The 18,545-nt window shown below is 40.9% G+C and overlaps 1 protein-coding gene across 1 annotated transcript in view; it reads right to left on the bottom strand.

The window, feature by feature from the left end:
• Window positions 1-18,545, bottom strand: part of SV2C (synaptic vesicle glycoprotein 2C) — a 170,249-nt gene that overhangs the window by 31,907 nt on the left and 119,797 nt on the right. The window contains 3 exon segments of the mRNA XM_032593357.1: window positions 158-268; window positions 6,076-6,165; window positions 6,636-6,769. Coding sequence (XP_032449248.1) covers window positions 158-268; window positions 6,076-6,165; window positions 6,636-6,769 — 335 coding nt within the window.

Here is an 18,545-nt window from a genome sequence, read left to right as displayed (position 1 = left end):
CATGGGGATCCTTTTACCTGGTGCTAGTGCGGGAATTAGGTGACCTGGGCAGAAGCGGGCACAGCCCTACTCATGGAACTATTGCAATCAATCCTGCTTCTGACCAACCTCAAATGCAACAGGTTGGGCAGCAAGTCAGGGCACACTTTTTACTTACTCCGTAGAGTTCTGTCCGGATCCGAACAAAACACCTCCGGTACCATGTTCCTGTGTCACTCTCAATTTCAATCAGTTCATCTATTTGTTTTGGGGTTTTGATTCTGTTTACCTGTAAAGAGCGACACAGGGTAAGTGCTGAGTTCTCTTCTCTGAAGGCTTATAATTTGCTTTGAAAGAAGCAAAACCCAACTCCCACAGAAAGTATATAATCACTCCATTCATATATGAGACTATTGGCACAAGTATACAGATCCCAACACCACCTAAAAGAAGCGAATGAAAGGGAGTACCATAGAGTAAAGGGGAAGAACAAGTAGCAATGGAATAATATGAAACCAAAACACCCTTCTTTGAATCTTAACCACAAAGACACACATTAGCAGATAAAACATTCAGAGAGATTAGCTTCTGGATTAAGAATTATTTTGCTTGGAAGAGTCCAGGCCAGATGGCTTTCCAGGGGAATTCTACCAAACATTTAAGGAAGAGTTAATACCTATTCTCTTGAAGCTGTTCCAAAAAATAGAAATGGAAGGAAAACTCCTAAGCTCTTTCTATGAAGCCAGCATTACCTTGATTCCAAAACCAGACAGAGACCCCACGAAAAAGGAGAACTATAGATCAATTTCCCTGATGAACATGGATGCAAAAATCCTCAACCAGATATTAGCCAACCGGATCCAACAGTACATTAAAAAGTTATTCACCACGACCAAGTGGGATTTATACCTGGGATGCAGGGCTGGTTCAATATCCGCAAAATAATTAACGTGATTCATCACATCAATAAAAGAAAGGACAAGAACCATATAATCCTCTCAATAGATGCAGAGAAAGCATTGGACAAAATACAGCATCCTGTCTAGATAAAAACCCTCATGAAAGTAGGGATAGAAGGAGCATACCTCGAGATCATAAAAGCCATATATGAATGACCCAATGCTAATACCATACTCAATGGGGAAAAACAGAGAGCTTTTCCCCTAAGGTCAGAAACAAGACAGGGATGTCCATTCTCGTCACTGTTATTCAATATAGTATTGGAAGTCTTAGCCTCTGCAATCAGACAACATAAAGAAATAAAAGGCATTCAAATCAGCCAGGAGGAGGTCAAACTTTCACTCTTCGCAGATGACATGATACTCTATATGGAAAACCCAAAAGATTCCACTAAAAAACTACTAGAATTGATTCATGAATTCAGCAAAGTTGCAGGATATAAAATCAACGCACAGAAATCGGTTGCATTCCTATATACCAACAATGAAGCAACAGAAAGAGAAATCAAGGAATCAATCCCATTTACAGTTGCACCCAAAACCATAACTCAGGAATAAATCTAACCAAAGAGTTGAAAAATCTATACACTGAAAACTATAGAAAGCTTATGAAAGAAGTTGAAAAAAGACACCAAAAAAATGGAAAAAGATTCCATGCTCCTGGATAGGAAGAACAAATATTGTTAAAATGTCAATACTGCCCAAAGCAATCTACATATTCAATGCAATCCCTATCAAAATAACACCAGCATTCTTCACAGAGCTAGAACAAATAATCCTAAAATTTGTCTGAAACCAGAAAAGACACTGAATAGCCAAAGTGATCTTGAAAAAGAAAACCAAAGCAGGAGGCATCACAATCCCGGACTTCAAGCTCTACTACAAAGCTGTAATCATCAAGACAGTATGGTACTGGCACAAGAACAGACACTCAGATCAATGGAACAGAATAGAGAACCTGGAAATGGACCCACAAACGTATGACCAACTAATCTTTGACAAAGCAGGAAAGAATATCCAATGGAATAAAGACAGTCTCTTCAGCAAGTGGTACTGGGAAAACTGGACAGCGACATGCAGAAGAATGAATCTGGACCACTTTCTTACACCATACACAAAAATAAACTCAAAATTGGTGAAAGACCTAAATGTAAGACAGGAAGCCATCAAAATCCTAAAGGAGAAAGAAGGCAAAAACCTCTTGGACCTTGGCTGCAGCAACTTCTTACTCAAGATGTTTCTGGAGGCGAGGGAAACAAAAGCAAAAATGAACTACTGGGACCGCATCAAGATAAAAAGCTTCTGCACAGCGAAGGAGACAATCAGCAAAACTAAAAGGCAACCGACAAAATGGGAGGAGATATTTGCAAACGACATATCAGATAAAGGTTTAGTATATAAAATCTATAAAGAACTTATCAAACTCAACACCCAAAATCCAAATAATCTAGTGAAGAAATGGGCAAAAGACATGAATAGACACTTCTCCAAAGAACACATACAGATGGCCAACCGACACATGAAAAAATGCTCAATTTCACCCATCATCAGGGAAATACAAATCAAAACCAAAATGAGAGATCACCTCACACCTGTCAGAATGGCTAACATTAACAATTCAGGCAACAACAGATGTTGGCAAGGATGCAGAAAAAGAGGATCTCTTTTGCATTTTTGGTGGGAATAAAAGCTGGTGCAGCCACTCTGGAATATAGTATGGAGGTTCGTCAAAAAACTAAAAATAGAACTACCCTATGACCCAGCAATTGCACTACTAGGTATTTATCCAAAGGATACAGGTGCCCTATTTTGAAGGGACACATGCACCCCCATGTTTATAGCAGCACTATCAAGAATAACCAAAGTATGGAAAGAGCCCAAATGTCCCTTGATGGATGAATGGATAAAGATGTGGCATATATACAGTGGAGTATTACTCGGCAATCAAAAAGAATGAAATCTTGCCATTTGCAACTACGTGGATGGAACTGGAGGGTATTATGCTAAGTGAAATTAGAGAAAGACAAACATCATATGACTTCACTCATAAGAGGACTTTAAGAGACAAAACAGATGAACATAAGGGAAGGGAAACAAAAATAATATAAAAACAGGGAGGGGGACAAAACAGAAGAGACTCACAACTATGGAGAACAAACTCAGGGTTACTGGAGAGGTTGTGGGACGGGGGGATGGGCTAAATGGGTAAGGGGCACTAAGGAATCTACCTCTGAAATCATTGTTGCACCATATGCTAACTAATTTGGATGTAAATTAAAAAATAAAAATTAAAAAATAACAAAAAAATAATAATAATAAATAAAAATGTGAAAAAAAAGGAATTATTTTGCTTGGACTGAAGTGGTGATACATACTTTACTTTGGAGCCTACTGATTTGATGAATTTGGCCTCTACAAACAGTTCTTAAGGCTTTTTCATCAGTTATCTTTATATTTTAAAAGGTGTCTTGCAAGTTATCTTTATATTTTATGACCCTTTCTTCCTTCTCCCGTAGCCTAACCCACAGCAGCTGATCAGCAGACAGCTACAGGAGACCATGGTGCAAAGTCAACAAAATGAGCTTTGACTGCAAGCATTAACACAGATTCTTCAGATGATGGGAGTTCAATGTGAAAGGCTGCATCTGGGACTTAAGTAAGCCTCTTTTGCTAAGGAAAAGAACCTAGATACAGGAGATACAAGGCTTTCAACACAGAGAACGAAGCCTGAAAGGAAGAAAAATAAAATAAAAAAAGAATGGTTCCTTTTGTGGACCTGTCCCACCTTACCCTGTTAGTCAACATTTATTTATTTTTGAGAGAAAACACAGAAATCTGCCCAAGTGTTACCCCTGCCAGGGATAACTTTTGAACACCAACATCCAAAGTAGCACTTCTATTGTGAGAATTCAGGTACTGAGGTTGTCTTTTGACAGCAGTGATTTGGGGACCCCCAGCATCTTCCAAATTATACAAGGTAGGTGGTAGCTTTCCGGCTATGTGAATATAGAGGTCTGTATTTATGAAAATAATGTCTGAGTCAAATGTGGGATTCCAACTAGAGTCAGCTCAAAATAATCCATGGTAGCCCAAAATGGAAATCTATATCATATGGGAGAGACGTATTTTACAGAACACCTAAGTTGACTTGGGAATGCAAGAAGGCTTCAGAGACTGAATCTGAGCTGGGGCTTATGGAGACATCATTTTTCATGTGTGGAAACAACATGGAGGCCATTCCAAGTGTGAGAGATACCATATGCAATCATCCTGAGGTGTGAGAGAAAACAGTGGAGTGGCTGACTACAACAGGTTTGAGATTCCTGAAGAACAGTTCAAGGGCAGAGGGCAGTGAGTAATGAGGCTGAATGAAATCAGTGGCAGCAGTGTGGAAAGTAAGGAACAGTGAAGAGTGGTATTTACGATGGAGAATGATGGGACATAGGGAGTTCTTGAATATTGGGGGGATAAAGGAAAGAAACAAATAGAGTAGTTTTAAGGTTCTAGTTTAAGGTGCTGCTGATATCTTCTGATAGAATTTAGTAAAATGAAGAAGATTGGAGACTCTTAAGGTGCTAAGTTCAGGCTTAGAAATTCATATTTGAAAGGAGAAATTCATATTTGAAAGGACACAGAAGGATGTCCACAAAGTCTTTCAACAGGCATGTCCAGAGTTCAGGAGAATTGCCCACTAGGAGATAGAAATGCAGCAAGTCGCTGGGATTAGCTAAGGAAAGTATAGAAGGTTAAAAGAGGAGTTAGTTAAAAATAGTCTTGGAAAACAATATTTAAGGTAGGGGCATCAGGAGAAGAGCTTAAAAAGGAGGCCTTTGAGGAATGCATGCAGGTTCTCTGTATCTTAGGCATGATATGGAAAAAGACAAATTTGTCACGGTGGAATCATGTAATGACTTTGAAAGTCACATAATAAATGACTTTGAGATTATCCACTCTTTTGGAGTGTTTCCCTTCTATTCTCACCTAACCTAGTAACAACATGGATGGCCACGTGTGAACATGGCTCTTTCTGGAAAAAAGAGCAGGTATGTAGCACAGCAAAGCCTGAGAAAGACTTATCTTCCCAGAAAACCTTTTGGTAAAAGGGTTTAACTTCATCTCGCTAAGAAGGGTTAAATGACACTGAGTATCTAGATGATGTCTCAAGATTCCTCCAGCCTTGTGACCCTTTCATTAAAAAAATTCTTCCCCTGTTGTGCATCTACTTAAAAAAAGGGCCTATTCAAAGGCTTCCAGGTCCTCAATGGAGGACATCCATTACTGATCTTCGTGTCTCCATTACACTGCATAAAAAATTTTGCGAAGAACGTGTGATAATTTAGATAAAGGCCAAACTGAAGGCTATATTTCCATTATAGGAAAAATTCATTTCTTAAATAAAAATGAAATGAATAAATGTCAGTGGACTATTTAACGAGGGACTAGTTTGGACCGTTTAAGACCTATTGTTGACATCATTTATAAGACACTGAAGATCTTATTTATGTTCACCTCATGTCTTATGATATGTCTGCCTAAACCTCTTTCAGGTAAAACATTATTAGTCAAATTGTATATGACTGCATATGTAAAAAGATTTAAAAACCATTGTTCCTTCAAAAAATTCTATGCATCCAATTTTCAGTAATTAAAATTTTTTTTAGTTTATTTTTGAGAGAGAGAGAGAGAGAGAGAGAGAGAGAGAGAGAGAGAGAGAGACAGTGTGAGCAGGGGAGGGGTGGAGAGAGAGGAAGGCACAGAATCTGAAGCAGGTTGCAGGCTCCAAGCTGTCAGTACACAGCCCGATGCAGGCTCGAACCCACAAACCGTGAGATCATGACCTGAGCCGAAGTTGGCACTTAACCAACTGAGCCACGCAGGTGCCCCTAATTTTTAATAATTTAGACCAGCATTCCCCATTGAGAATCAATTTTGTAACTAGAGGAGGGAAGAGCATTCCATGCAGAGTGAACAGTACTCACAAGGGCAGTAAGTGCAACATGTCTCAGTGAAACAGAAATATGAGGAATTGGAAGATAAGCGTAGCTGGTGCAGAGAGAGAAAAATCCACAATCTGGCCTTTTCAGGAAAGGTTTCCTGGCCCCTGGCGTAGAGGATTCTCTGAGAAGCAAGTACTCACCGAGAATACTTTCTCAGGCTGACCCCGCGCTCTCATGTTTGTATCATGAATTAACTTCAGAATCATCCAAGCTTCATCATGTTTTCCAACCTAAGAAATGCAAATAGACAGTGAGGTGCTAAAAGATGAAACACTTATACTCCCTGATTTTCCCATAACCATCTTGTGTTGTCAGATCAAATTGGGTGTAACTGTGCAAATGGGATATCCCACTGGATATCCTTAAGTACATTAGCAGTTCAGTGGATGGGTGTACCTGTAACTATAAATAGCATCTTTGGCTGCTAAAATTTCATGTATAAAAAAATAAGACATCTTCTCTTCACTAAGTGAAAAGTTACTTGCTTCATTAGTAACATTAGTTACTTTCTGGCCACGAGAAAGCTTTTTCACACACTGATCTTTTAAAAGCATATCCCCATGAAGCCAACCCCTCCATGGTTCCATAGCAGCAAGGGAAAACGTACCTCCTAAAGAGGTAAACACACTTTCCTAGAATTCACAAGGAACTCTTTCCAACATATGTAGCTTCCTTGAATATTTGTAGTTATAGGTGTTACCTCTAACAAGAACCGTGGGCTTTCAGGCATGAATGTGAGGGCCACCACTGAGGAGACACAGGGGAGCGCACAGACTATCACGAACACACGCCAACTATGAAACTGGTAGGCTGATCCCATGCTGAAGCTCCATCCTGGAAAAGGAAGAAGAGAAGAGTGAAGGAGAGTGACCCTCAGACTGCCTTCTGGGAAAGCAAGGACCCCGCCATCATTGTGGGTGTCCACACTGCAAATTTATTAATCAAGTCTTAATAGAGAAGAACGACCCAGCGTGGGGATTAGCCACAGTGACCAGCTCAACTACACAACCACTGATAGGAGAGGTGAGAGAAAAACCAAAGGGGTCAGGGCTTAAGTATGGGGGTGCATGTGTGCTTCTTTACAACCAAATTCCAAAGGCCATGATGAATTTGGAATGCTTTTTTCCAACAGACCACTGTGATGGGCATTTTGGTTTGCTCCTCCAGTCACAGACTGCCCACTCCTCTCCACCCTGCTGTGTGCCAGGAAACAGACCACTATGAAGGGAGTCAACTGGCTCCCTTGCCCATTGGCTTCCACTGGGTTTGGATAAAGGAAGCAGGGGCAGGAGAGCAGAAAGTGGGGACAGGACACTTATTTCCCTTGCTTCCCTTCTGCCTTGCCCTGGCTGGGTGGAGGTTTGGCATTGGTTATGCTTGCCCTCTGGGCCCTTCTTCTATAGTCATAGCTCTTGTCAACTTCTGGCAGTCCCTCCCTCTTCTTGCCCTTTGATGCCCAGGTGGGTACAAGATGTCCTCTTGCTACAAGCTCCTGGGTACTTCATTATTCCCTACCAGTTTCTTTTAACTGTTTCCACATGACTCTTTAGTGATCCCTTGAAAGGGTGTCTTTGGTTTGCTGCCCAGCACCCAGACCAGTACAATTATTAAGAAACGGCAGTTGTGGTATCTCTCCGTATGCACATATCCTAAGATAGATCAAGAGAATTTTAAATTTCTAAATAGTATTTTTACTATAATATATATAATAAAAACAAGCATTATGGGATACAAACAGAAAACTCTTTCAGAACTAAAAGAAAGCCAATATTTGGATGAGGATAGAATGGTTAAAAGCTACATTCAAACATAATTCTAAAGGAGAAATAATGAAGGATAAAAAAATCTAATTGAAAACAGAGAGGAAATGTATACAGGCATAGGTGAATTATATTAGGCAAAATTTTAGTTTTTGGCATTGCTTGGCATTTATAAGACCTTTTGTGAACAAAAGTCAGGCCATCCCTAAGAGAGCAGTGTAATTATTCATTATTTGCACAAGAGCCAAGTGAGATTCTGAGGGTGACAACTTCCTTAAAGCCACAAAGCTGAAGTTACATATCAGAATCTTCTCCACCAGGATTTGAGGCCACACTCAATTTCATGTCTATGCACACTCACTCATAAACAGAATTTGTTGACAAATGACACAAACATCAGTGACACGCTGTATCAATCTTAGATTAATAAATATTACCTGGGAATTTAACACATGAGGATTATATGAACTGATAAATTAACCACATCATAAACTTCAGGAGAGGATGTCTACTCTCAGTGTTCTATGTAGCGGAAATTCAAAAGCCTCAAATATCCAAAAACACAGAAGAAATTTTATGATGGAACAGAGAAAACATACCATGTTCACTTCGCATTTGATCTGAGAGCTTCTCATGAAGAATGTCTTTTTAAAAAAGATCTAGATCCTATTATTTTACACACTGGATGAAAAAGAAAAGCTTTACATGGCTGAATGAAGCAAAAGCAATGTTTTAAATGTCAGGCTACAGCACAGAACTATGTCACACTAGTGGATAGACCAGGAAACATCTTGTGATAGAATAATGCTCCCTCTCTACGTCCTCATCCCCATGCCTAGACCTGCGACTATGTTCCCCTATTGGCAAAGTTGCCTTGCAGGTGTGATTCCATTAAGGATATTGAAGTACAATGATTGAGTCATAGAGCTGGGCTCCTGCTTACATAAACATAAGAGCCTTTTTGTAACAGAAAGAGAGACACAGAGATGTGATGACAAAAGTCAGAGGTGAGCTTGAGGAGAGACCTGAAGATACTACAGTTCTGGCTTTGAAGATGTAGAAGGGGCCACACACCAAGGAATGTAGGTGGCTTGCAGAGGCTGGAAAAAGCAAGGCCATGTATTTTCCCCTCGAGCCTCCAAGAAGCCCTGCCAACTCATCTAGATGCCCAACTTCCAGAATCTGAGAATAATAAATTTGTGCTGGTTAAAACCAGTAAGTTTGTGGTGATTTCTTACAGCAGCATGAAGAGAGCAATATGCTTTTCTTTGCAGTTACAGCTTTAGGGCTTACCTGATTGACAGCAATTACATTAAAGAATTTCAGCTCTTCTCTATGAAACCTCAGGCCCCTTGCTTTGGCTCGGACTTCTCTAGACGCTTCTCTGGTGATTTCACTCTCCTTCTCGACAGCTGGTCCTGGTATAGCCCTTCACTTCCCCTGCTCCTGAACATCACAGCAATAGGGAAGAGACTGATCGCAGTGTGATGCCAGTTGAGCACTTTTCAGCCTACAGAGGAAACTGGACTACACATAGAATCTAAACCCAGAGGAGAGCTAGCTGGTACAGAGTTCAGCTTTCCTCAGCTGAAAATGCAGTTTTTTCAGGTAGATTCTTCTCTCCAGCAGCCGAAGCTTAGCCTATTCGTTGTGTTTCATGTCATTCTCTACTTCATTAGCCATGAGGTTGGTCTTCTGACCCCGTGATTGGGGTATGCGTGCACACATACATTGTGGTCTTGCTTTACATAAAGGGTGTGTGGTCCACTCATTTCTCTCTCCTTTTTTTTTTTTTTTTTTTTTTGCAATATGCTTTTCCCTAGGCTCCAAAACTCTTTTGTAACCTTTTTAGGTCCCTCTTCAAATCTCTAGCCATCTACTCCACTCCTTGCACTTGACCCTACCTCCTGTTTTTTTTTTGAGAAAACAAGCACAGAGAGAACCACACACATCTCATCTTCTCGCTGGTGAATACCCCTACCCACCCGCTCCTGTCCACACCCTCTTCTTGGGCAGTTCGTCTGTGGAAACCAATCCAAGGTCAACCTGTCCACGTGGCTCTGGAGCCCAACCTTCTCTCTCTCTCAAGGACAGAACTCCTGTAGTTATCTATCCCTTCTCTCCAGCCCTCCTCATGGTGTTCTCTTGCCTTACTCAGTGGGTCATTTCCTCAGCATACCCATCTCCACCATCTAAGAAAAAACCCTGTCTTGACCCCCACAGGCCTCTCCAGTTGCACAGCTACTCCTCTATCCCCATCACGGCCAATTGTTCTCAAAAGAATGGTCTATAGCAACTCTATCCACTTTCTCATCCAATATTCTCACCTCAAATAGGCTTCTGCCCCCAGATTCAACAGAAATTGTGCCAGTCAAGGTCATCTGTCTTGCCAAATTTAATGGTCACTTCTTCATCCTCTTCTTACTCGAACTCTCTCAATCATTCCATATAGCTGACCATTCTCTTTTCTTGGAAGAAGTTATTCTCCTTATCTTCCTCATCACTACATGTATTAATTTCCTTCCCACCTCAATGACTTACCTTTAGTTTTCGTAATAGCTCTTTCTCTGACTAGCTCCCCAAAGTTGGTATATACCAAATATTGACTGTCAGTCCTGTTTTCTGGCTACAGGTTCTTTCTTGGAAGACTCATGGATTTCCATGACTTTAAGCACCATCTATATGCCACTGTCTCTGAAACACAGACTGTTTTCTTTCTAGAGCTCCAGAAACCCATCTCCATCTGCCTATTTACATTTTTACAGAGGTGTCTAATAAGCATCTCAAAGTTTCTGTGTCCAAAATGGAACTTTTGATTTCCTGCTCTGCTATCAAAGAAAAGTCTTGTTTTTCCTTCAGTATTTCTCTTTCAGCAAATGATACACTGCCAGCCACCCAGATATTTGTGCCAAAAACCAGGTCCGCATCCTTGACTCTTCCCTTCACCACACTCAAGGTCCAATCTCTCAGCAAACTCTATCTCTACAATAGACCTCCAAGCTACTCATGTCTCCACCTCTCCCTGGTACCACAGAGCCCCTGGCTGGCAACACTGTACCGCTGACTTTCAGCAGGAGCCTCACTCTCCTTTCCCTGCCTCTCCTGGCGTGTCACAGGCCACTCTCCCGACAGCAGCCAGACTTATCCTGTTGAAATGTCAACAAGAGCATTTCATTCTGCTTCCTGAAAGCCTCCAATGGCTCCCAAGACCTTTGGACTGAATCCAAATGCCTTGCCATGGCCTCTGGAGCCAACAGAAACAGATCCCTACCTACTTACCTGAGCTCACCTTCTGCTGGTCTCCTTGCCCTCTTGGTCCAGATCCACCTTCCTGCTGCCAGTTCTTTGAACATAAAAAGCTTAATTCCATCTTAGGGGCTTTGCCTTATTTCCTTGGAAGCCCAGCCATACATTTGAAAATAATGTTTGTTATGTTTTAGCTGGCCTTTCTATGAGTTTTGAAAGTGAGAGGGTCTTTCAGGCAGTCTCATCACCAGTGTAGTTCCCTTGGGGTCTTTGCATTTGATATTTTCCCTGCCAGAACTGCTCTGCCTGAATATTTGCATACATTCATGCTTCCCTCACACCTTTCAGGTCAGTTTAAGGTTATCTATCTCTTCAGAGAGGCCAATCACTGAATCCCACTCTCCATCACCAAGGCCTGTTTTATCGTTTCCACAGCACAAAGCTGTCAACCGCATTGATTCGTTGACATGTTTACTATCTGTCTCTCTCCCTGTCATCAGAGCAGGAACTTGGCTTTTGTTCCTCACCAATATATTCTCAGTGCCTACAGCAAGTCCTGGTCCATAGAATAATGTTTTTAAACATCTGCTAAATGAAAGCACACACACACACTCTCTCACAGTGCTCGTGTGTGTAGACGAACATGTGAAAAACCACGGCAGGCTAGTAAGACTTATTTTCTATTGTCATTTAAAAAAAATGTACTTATTTACTTAGAGAGAGAGAGAGCACGGGAGCCAGGGAGGGGCAGAGAGAAGGGGAGAGAGAGAATCCCAAGTAGGCTCTCACTGTCAACACAGAGCCCAATGTCGGGCTCCAACTCATCAACGTTGAGATCATGACCTGAGCTGAAATCAAGATTCAGATGCTTAACTGACTGAGCCACCCAGGAGGCCCTCTTTTGGCATTTTTTTAAATGCACCCTAAATAGCAAAACAACACTGATTTACTTTTCCAAATTAAATTAATTTATATAGTGTAAAATTGATTACTTTTTCCATTATACAGTTCAAGTTTGATCAACGTACAGTCACGTAACCACCATCATAATCAAGATGCAGAGCAGTTCCATCCCCCTAAAACATTCCTCCCTGCTGCCCTTTTATAGTCACCCCTTCCTCCCTCCCTAACCACTGATAACCACTGGCTTTTATAGTTGCCTTTAGTTTGGCTTTTTCCAGAAGGTCATATGAATGGAATCATACTGTACACAGCTTTTTGAATCTGGCCTAACACACTTAGAATAATGCCCCCATGCAGATTGTCGCACATATCAAAACTTTGTCCCTTTTCATGGCTGACTACAATTCCCTTGGGTATGGGATGGATCCCAACTTGTGTATCCACTCTCCAGCTGAAGGACTGTTGGACTGTTTCCAATTTCAGGTGATTATAAATGAAACAGCTGCAAACATTTCAGACAGGTTTTTTTTGCATCCTAAGACTTCCTTTTTTCTTGTGTAAATACCCCGGAGCGAGTTAGTCGAGTCATAGGATAAATTTATATTTAGTTTTATAAGAAACTGCCAAACTGTTTTCCACAATGGCTGTACCACTTTACATATCCTTCAGTAGTGTGTGAGAGCTCCAGCCGCTTCTCATCCTTCCTGCCACTTTTTTTTTTTTTTGTCAGTTTAGGCATTTTTATTGGCCATTCTAATAGGTGCATAGTGGTATTTCACCACAGTTTTAATTTGCATTTCCTTACTGCCTAGTGATAACCTTAACTTACTTTGTTTATTCATTCATACTTTCTCTGAGTGCTTGTAAACGCTAGTCACAATGCTCCACGGTGTGGAGGCTAATAAGACTTATTTTCTGCCCTCAACGAGTTCCAGTCTAGTTGAAGAGGCAGATATTAGTTAACAGACACAAGAAACAGTACCACCCATGCTAGAAAAGGTTATGAAGAAAGCGTGGTTGGAGTACAGAAGAAGCAGAGGTATCTACCCAAAGGAGTATTGTCTTCAGAGCCTCAGCTACATTTCTTTTCTGATTTGGGTCCTGAACAAAGAGCTAATTCTTCAATTTCTAATATCTGAGTTAGAGATACAATTCAAATCAATACTTAAGAAGTGGGCGTGCCTGGGTGGTTCAATCAATTGGCCATCAGACTTCAGTTCAGGTCATGATCTCACAGTCAGTGAGTTAAGCCCCGCGTAGGGCTCTGTGCTGACAGCTCAGAGCCTGGAGCCTGCTTCGGATCCTGTGTCTCCCTCTCTCTCTGCCCCTCCCCAGCTCATGCTCTCTCTCTCTCTCTGTCTCTCAAAAATGAATAAACATTAAAAAAATAAAATAAAAAAGATACTTAAGAAGTGGATGACAACTGCCAAGACAGGTTGTGCCATGCTTGGTCCCTAACTCTTTTCTTCCTTATTTCAACCATCTGACCTGGAGAAAAGGAGGACAGCTCTCAAGTGAGAGGAGGGAATCCTAGGAAGGGAGTCCACTGCTACTCTCCTTTTATGACATGCCCCTGCAGGAGGTGGGGTCAAAGACTGAGGGATGATATTCTGTGGCTTGAATGAGAGACAGACACAGTGAAGGTTTTCAGGAATGGCTGTGCAGATGCTTTGTTAAACTAAAATACCATTACCTGGACCAAAAGCGAGTAAAAGAATGAAGTGGTGAGACACTGACCACCCTAACTATTTAGCCATGAATTCTTGGGACTCCTCTCCAGCTCTATTTCAACACGGCTTAAATTTGAGTTTGAAAATCATATAAAACCAAAACCACAAACATCAGGACGTGGGGAGACATCCACAGGAGTGAAGGACTGGAAAAAGAAACCAAGCCACATGCAACTAGGAAAGTGGGTTGTTGCTTTAGGACACTCATCTGCACTTACAAAATGGATTCTCTTAAATGAGCCTTCTCTGTTGGCACCCACACCTTTCTTGTTTTAAAAAAAAAAAAAGATTCTTGTGTGGGAGGTAGTTCTAATTATCCTTTGGACTTTGTTTAAAAAAAAATACTCATTAAAATGTCATAGTGAGGGATTTATCTACATATAATGTAAATTCCATGCAAGGAAGGACCTCAATTAGGGTATTACAGAAAGCAGTTACTGCATAGCGCTAATCAGTGTGACGCTAATAAGAGCATTATGTGTCCTGCATAATAATCAAGGCCATTTACAAGCCTCAAGCCAATGTGCTTTAGGACTGCAGAAACCAGCTGCCTCCCCAGTGGTGTGACTGTCTGAAATCTTTCAGGGTGCCAAGGCAGAGGTATGTGATGCATGCAGAAGAAGAATGCTGGCTTTCATGTTCTTTTTTGGTCTTAGTCTCTGATGCACTGGGGAATGAACACCTACTTTACTGATCAATATTTGGTTGCCAGTTAGGTAATATTATTAGGACACAGTCTTTGGTAGGAAGGCAGATTTTAGCTGCAAGACACAGATTCAGCGTTCTAAAACATAAACAATCCATGTTAATAACAAATAAATATTCTATGCGAGATGAGTTTTTAATAGCTAAGAAGTAAATCACCTATATTTATTTGTCATTGGTCTTCATTCACAAGGTATACAGACAACTAAAATTCTCTTTAGAAAAGCAGCTGAGGGGCGCCTGGGTGGCTCAGTTGGTTAGGCGGCCGACTTCGGCTCAGGTCATGATCTCGTGGTCCGTGAGTTCGAGCCCCGCGTCGGGCCCTGTGCTGACAGCTCAGAGCCTGGAGCCTGTTTCAGATTCTGTGTCTCCCTCTCTCTGACCCTCCCCCGTTCATGCTCTGTCTCTGCCTGTCTCAAAAATAAATAAAAACGTTAAAAAAAATTAAAAAAAAAAAAAGAAAAGCAGCTGAAAATCCATTTTCTCAAGTGGCCAACAAACATAGGAAGGGAACAACGACCAGATGAATTTCTGATTTTAGTCTTACAGAAATAAAATCGTATCCCCTCAAAAGGTCACTGGTTTACAATATAAATGCTACCTAATCAATATGAAACATTAACACTTGGCTAGAAACTCAGGTTGTCATGCATCTAAAGTCACCTGTGGCTTTACAGCCAGATGCAGCTGGACAGTCCCTGTTGCTCATAGCAGAGATTTTCACCTTCTCTTTATTTGTGAAAAAAAAGAGGAGGAGAAAGAAGCAGGGGGGAGAGGAAAAGTTAAATAAACCATGGTATAGCCAGCAAAAGCACACAATATAGCTACTTGCAAAGAACAAGGTGGATCTTTCTTTTTTTTTTTAAATTTTTTTTAACGTTTATTTATTTTTGAGACAGAGAGAGACAGAGCATGAACAGGGGAAGGGCAGAGAGAGAGGGAGACACAGAATCTGAAACAGGCTCCAGGCTCTGAGCTGTCAGCACAGAGCCTGACGCGGGGCTCGAACTCACGGACCGTGAGATCATGACCTGAGCCGAAGTCGGACGCTTAACCGACCAAGCCACCCAGGCACCCCAAGGTGGATCTTTCTGAAATGATATGGAATATGTCCAAGTTACACTGTTCAGTAAAAAAAAAAAAAAAAAGTTCTTTTCCAAACAGTGTAAATAGTAATGATTTCAATTTTATATACACATAAAACATGTCATATGTAGAAAACAAGCTGGGGGGGGAGGGAAATAGACTAAACTATTTTATTTTTATTTCATTTAAAAAATTTTTATTTTAGGGAGAGAATGTGGGCAGAGGAGAAGGGCAGAAGGAGAAAGAGACTCTTAAGTGTGGAGCCCAACACAGGGCTCAATCCCATGACCCTGGGATCATGACCTGAGCCAAAATCAAGACTAAGATGCTCACTCAACCGAGCCACCCAGGCAGCCCTTTATTTTTATTTTATTGTATTTTTTAAATTTTTACTAAGCTATTTTAACAGGCAACTCAAGGTACGGAGTGGGTGCTAACAGGGGACTTTCACTTTCGGCATTACTTGTTTAATTTGAGTATCATACTACTTTGTGATATTTTTTATTCAGAAAAGGAGAAAAAGCTTTTCAAAGAGTTGTAAGCCTTTGATTTTTCTCAAGTACAAGGTATGATGGGAAGAGAGAAAGGATAAGGAAAGTGGAATGATAACTGTGACACTACTCAGCATCCATAGAAGTTGTGGAACTAAACCAAGGTTGATTCTGATTGGGACGAATCAAAACATTGCCACTACAGGGGCGCCTGGGAGGCTCAGTCGGTTGGGCGTCCGACTTCAGCTCAGGTCACGATCTCGCAGTCCGCGAGTTCGAGCCCCGCGTCGGGCTCTGGGCTGATGGCTCAGAGCATGGAGCCGCTTCCAATTCTGTGTCTCCCTCTCTCTTTGCCCCTCCCCTGTTCACGCTCTGTCTCTCTCTGTCTCAAAAATAAATAAACGTTAGAAAAAATTAAAAAAAAAACAAAACATTGCCACTACAGTGCTCATTTATGGATAGCAATGAGAAAGTGCCAGAGACTACCTTGGTGTCTCCAGGTGGGAAAGAAAACAACACTCATAGACCTTTGATCTTTGAACCAGTAACTCTAATTATTTTCTGATTTTGGATTCTTGGGGCAGAGGCCAGCTGCATCTTGAGCTGCAATCAGCACAACTGCCAACACTGATACACAAAGCAATCACACACACACACACACACACACACACACAAATTGGCAGGGATCCACCTGCAGCACATAACCACGCCTTTGAAAAGTGCGAGCCAATTCAGCTGGAATTATGCACTCCAGGGAGAGGGCCCAAGTCCAACTAACTGCAGGAGTCATGTTTCTCTAAGAGGAGGCCCAAGCAAAAGCTAATTTTCCCTATTAGTTTCTCTATTTCTGTCTCTGAGGTCTGGTCCTACCATTTGGAATGCACAGAGTGAGTGGTCAACAGCAGAAGGAAGTCATGTTACGCTTCTGGTTCCTGAGTGTGGCTTGTCACCCTAACCGTGCTTTCAAAGAAACAAACTTCCTGGTGGCTTTTTTGGAAGTTATTTATTTTGAGAAAGAGAGACAGAGAGAAAGCAAGCAAGGGAGGGGCAAAGAGAGAGGGAGAGAGAGAGAGAATCCCAAGCAGGCTCCACACTGAGCGCAGAGCTCAATGTGGGCTCCATCTCACAAGAACCATGAGGTCATAACCTCGGCCGAAATCAAAAGTCAGACACTTGACTAACTGAGCCAGTCAGGTACCCCTACCTGGTGGCTTTTGAAAGTCCGAAGTTCATGGGCTTGTTTTCCAAGGTTACTTTTTTCTGTTATATCTTCTGTGAGTGCTTCAAATGTGAAAAGAGAGAATGAGAGGACCTTTCCAGAAAGAATTCCTGCTGCATGTATGACTCATTCGAACACGGTGTTTCCTAAGCTCCACTGAAAGAAATAACGAGTCCAAGGGTTTGAAAAAAGCTGATAGCATAAACTGTGTGTGTGTGTGTGTGCGTGTTTGTGGCTGTGTGTGTTTCTTATTACAACAAAGGTCCTTGGGGATTTTCTTTTGTAGACAGTAATATAATATTAATATTATGATAATGTAGGTCAATTAAAATTTTATCAAAGATTTTTATGTAAATATTTACTACAGTAGCCTATAAAACTGGCAAATTTTGACCACATGCAAATGAAGCTTCTATCATAAATGCATATACAGGCAGCTCATTACTTTTTAAATATACATTCTTATATATTCATATATATTATCTTATAGCATATCTTATAAACACACATTGACTTTCCTTTTCTATCTTACTCGCATAAATATTTATTTAAAATCAACTGTATATGTGTGCAGGTTTATATTAATATATAAACTCATACAGAAGCTGATGACCAGCCTTTGGAAACTGAAGAGCAAACAAAACCAAATGTTGGCAAGTCTTACATTGGGTAGCAAGTCGAGCTAACAGACTCTAAAGTTCATTCTAGGGCTAAGCTTCTTTCTGATTCTAAAATCTTGTGCCTAGAACAAATGAAGCCATTAAAATTCTTTCTGGAGTATAGATCCATGATAAGAAATGAAGCACTTTCAAACTTGACAAAAATAAAACTAAACAAACTTGTAAACTTAAACTGCAGTTAGTTTGGACACAAATGCCAAAGGCTGGGAGAGGACTCATGGCAAGATAATGATACTTATTTGATATATTAGTAACTCAGCCTGCTATTAAAGTAGCTGTCCTTAAAAATCCTTTTAAATTATTTTGTGATTGAAGTACAGTAAACACACAATGTTATATACATTAGTTTCAGGTGTGAAACATAGTGATTTGACAAGTCTGTTCCTTATGCTGTGCTCATCACGAGTGTAGCTGCCATCTGTCACTTTACAAAGCTATTATGATATCATTGACTATATTCCCTATGCTGTGTCTTTTATCCCCATGATGTAGTCACTCAATAACTGGAAGCCTATGTCTCTCTCTCCCCTTCACCTGTTTGACCCATCCCTGTACCTCACCCCCTTTGACAGCCATTAGTTTGTTCTCTGTATATATGGGTCTGTTTATGTTTTTTGGTTTTTAGTCTACAGGTACATGAAATCATACGGAATTTTATCTCTACGATTTATTTTACTTAGCATAACACCCTCTAGGTCCATCCATGTTGTCACAAATGGCACGATCTCATTCTTTTTTATGACTGAGTAATATTCCATTGTATATATACCACATCTTTATCCATTCATCT

Source organism: Lynx canadensis, chromosome A1, assembly GCF_007474595.2.
Source record: "Lynx canadensis isolate LIC74 chromosome A1, mLynCan4.pri.v2, whole genome shotgun sequence".
Classification (NCBI taxonomy): domain Eukaryota; kingdom Metazoa; phylum Chordata; class Mammalia; order Carnivora; family Felidae; genus Lynx; species Lynx canadensis.
The sequence above is the reverse complement of the archived record's forward strand: the minus strand, read 5'-3'. Positions and strand labels throughout refer to the sequence as shown.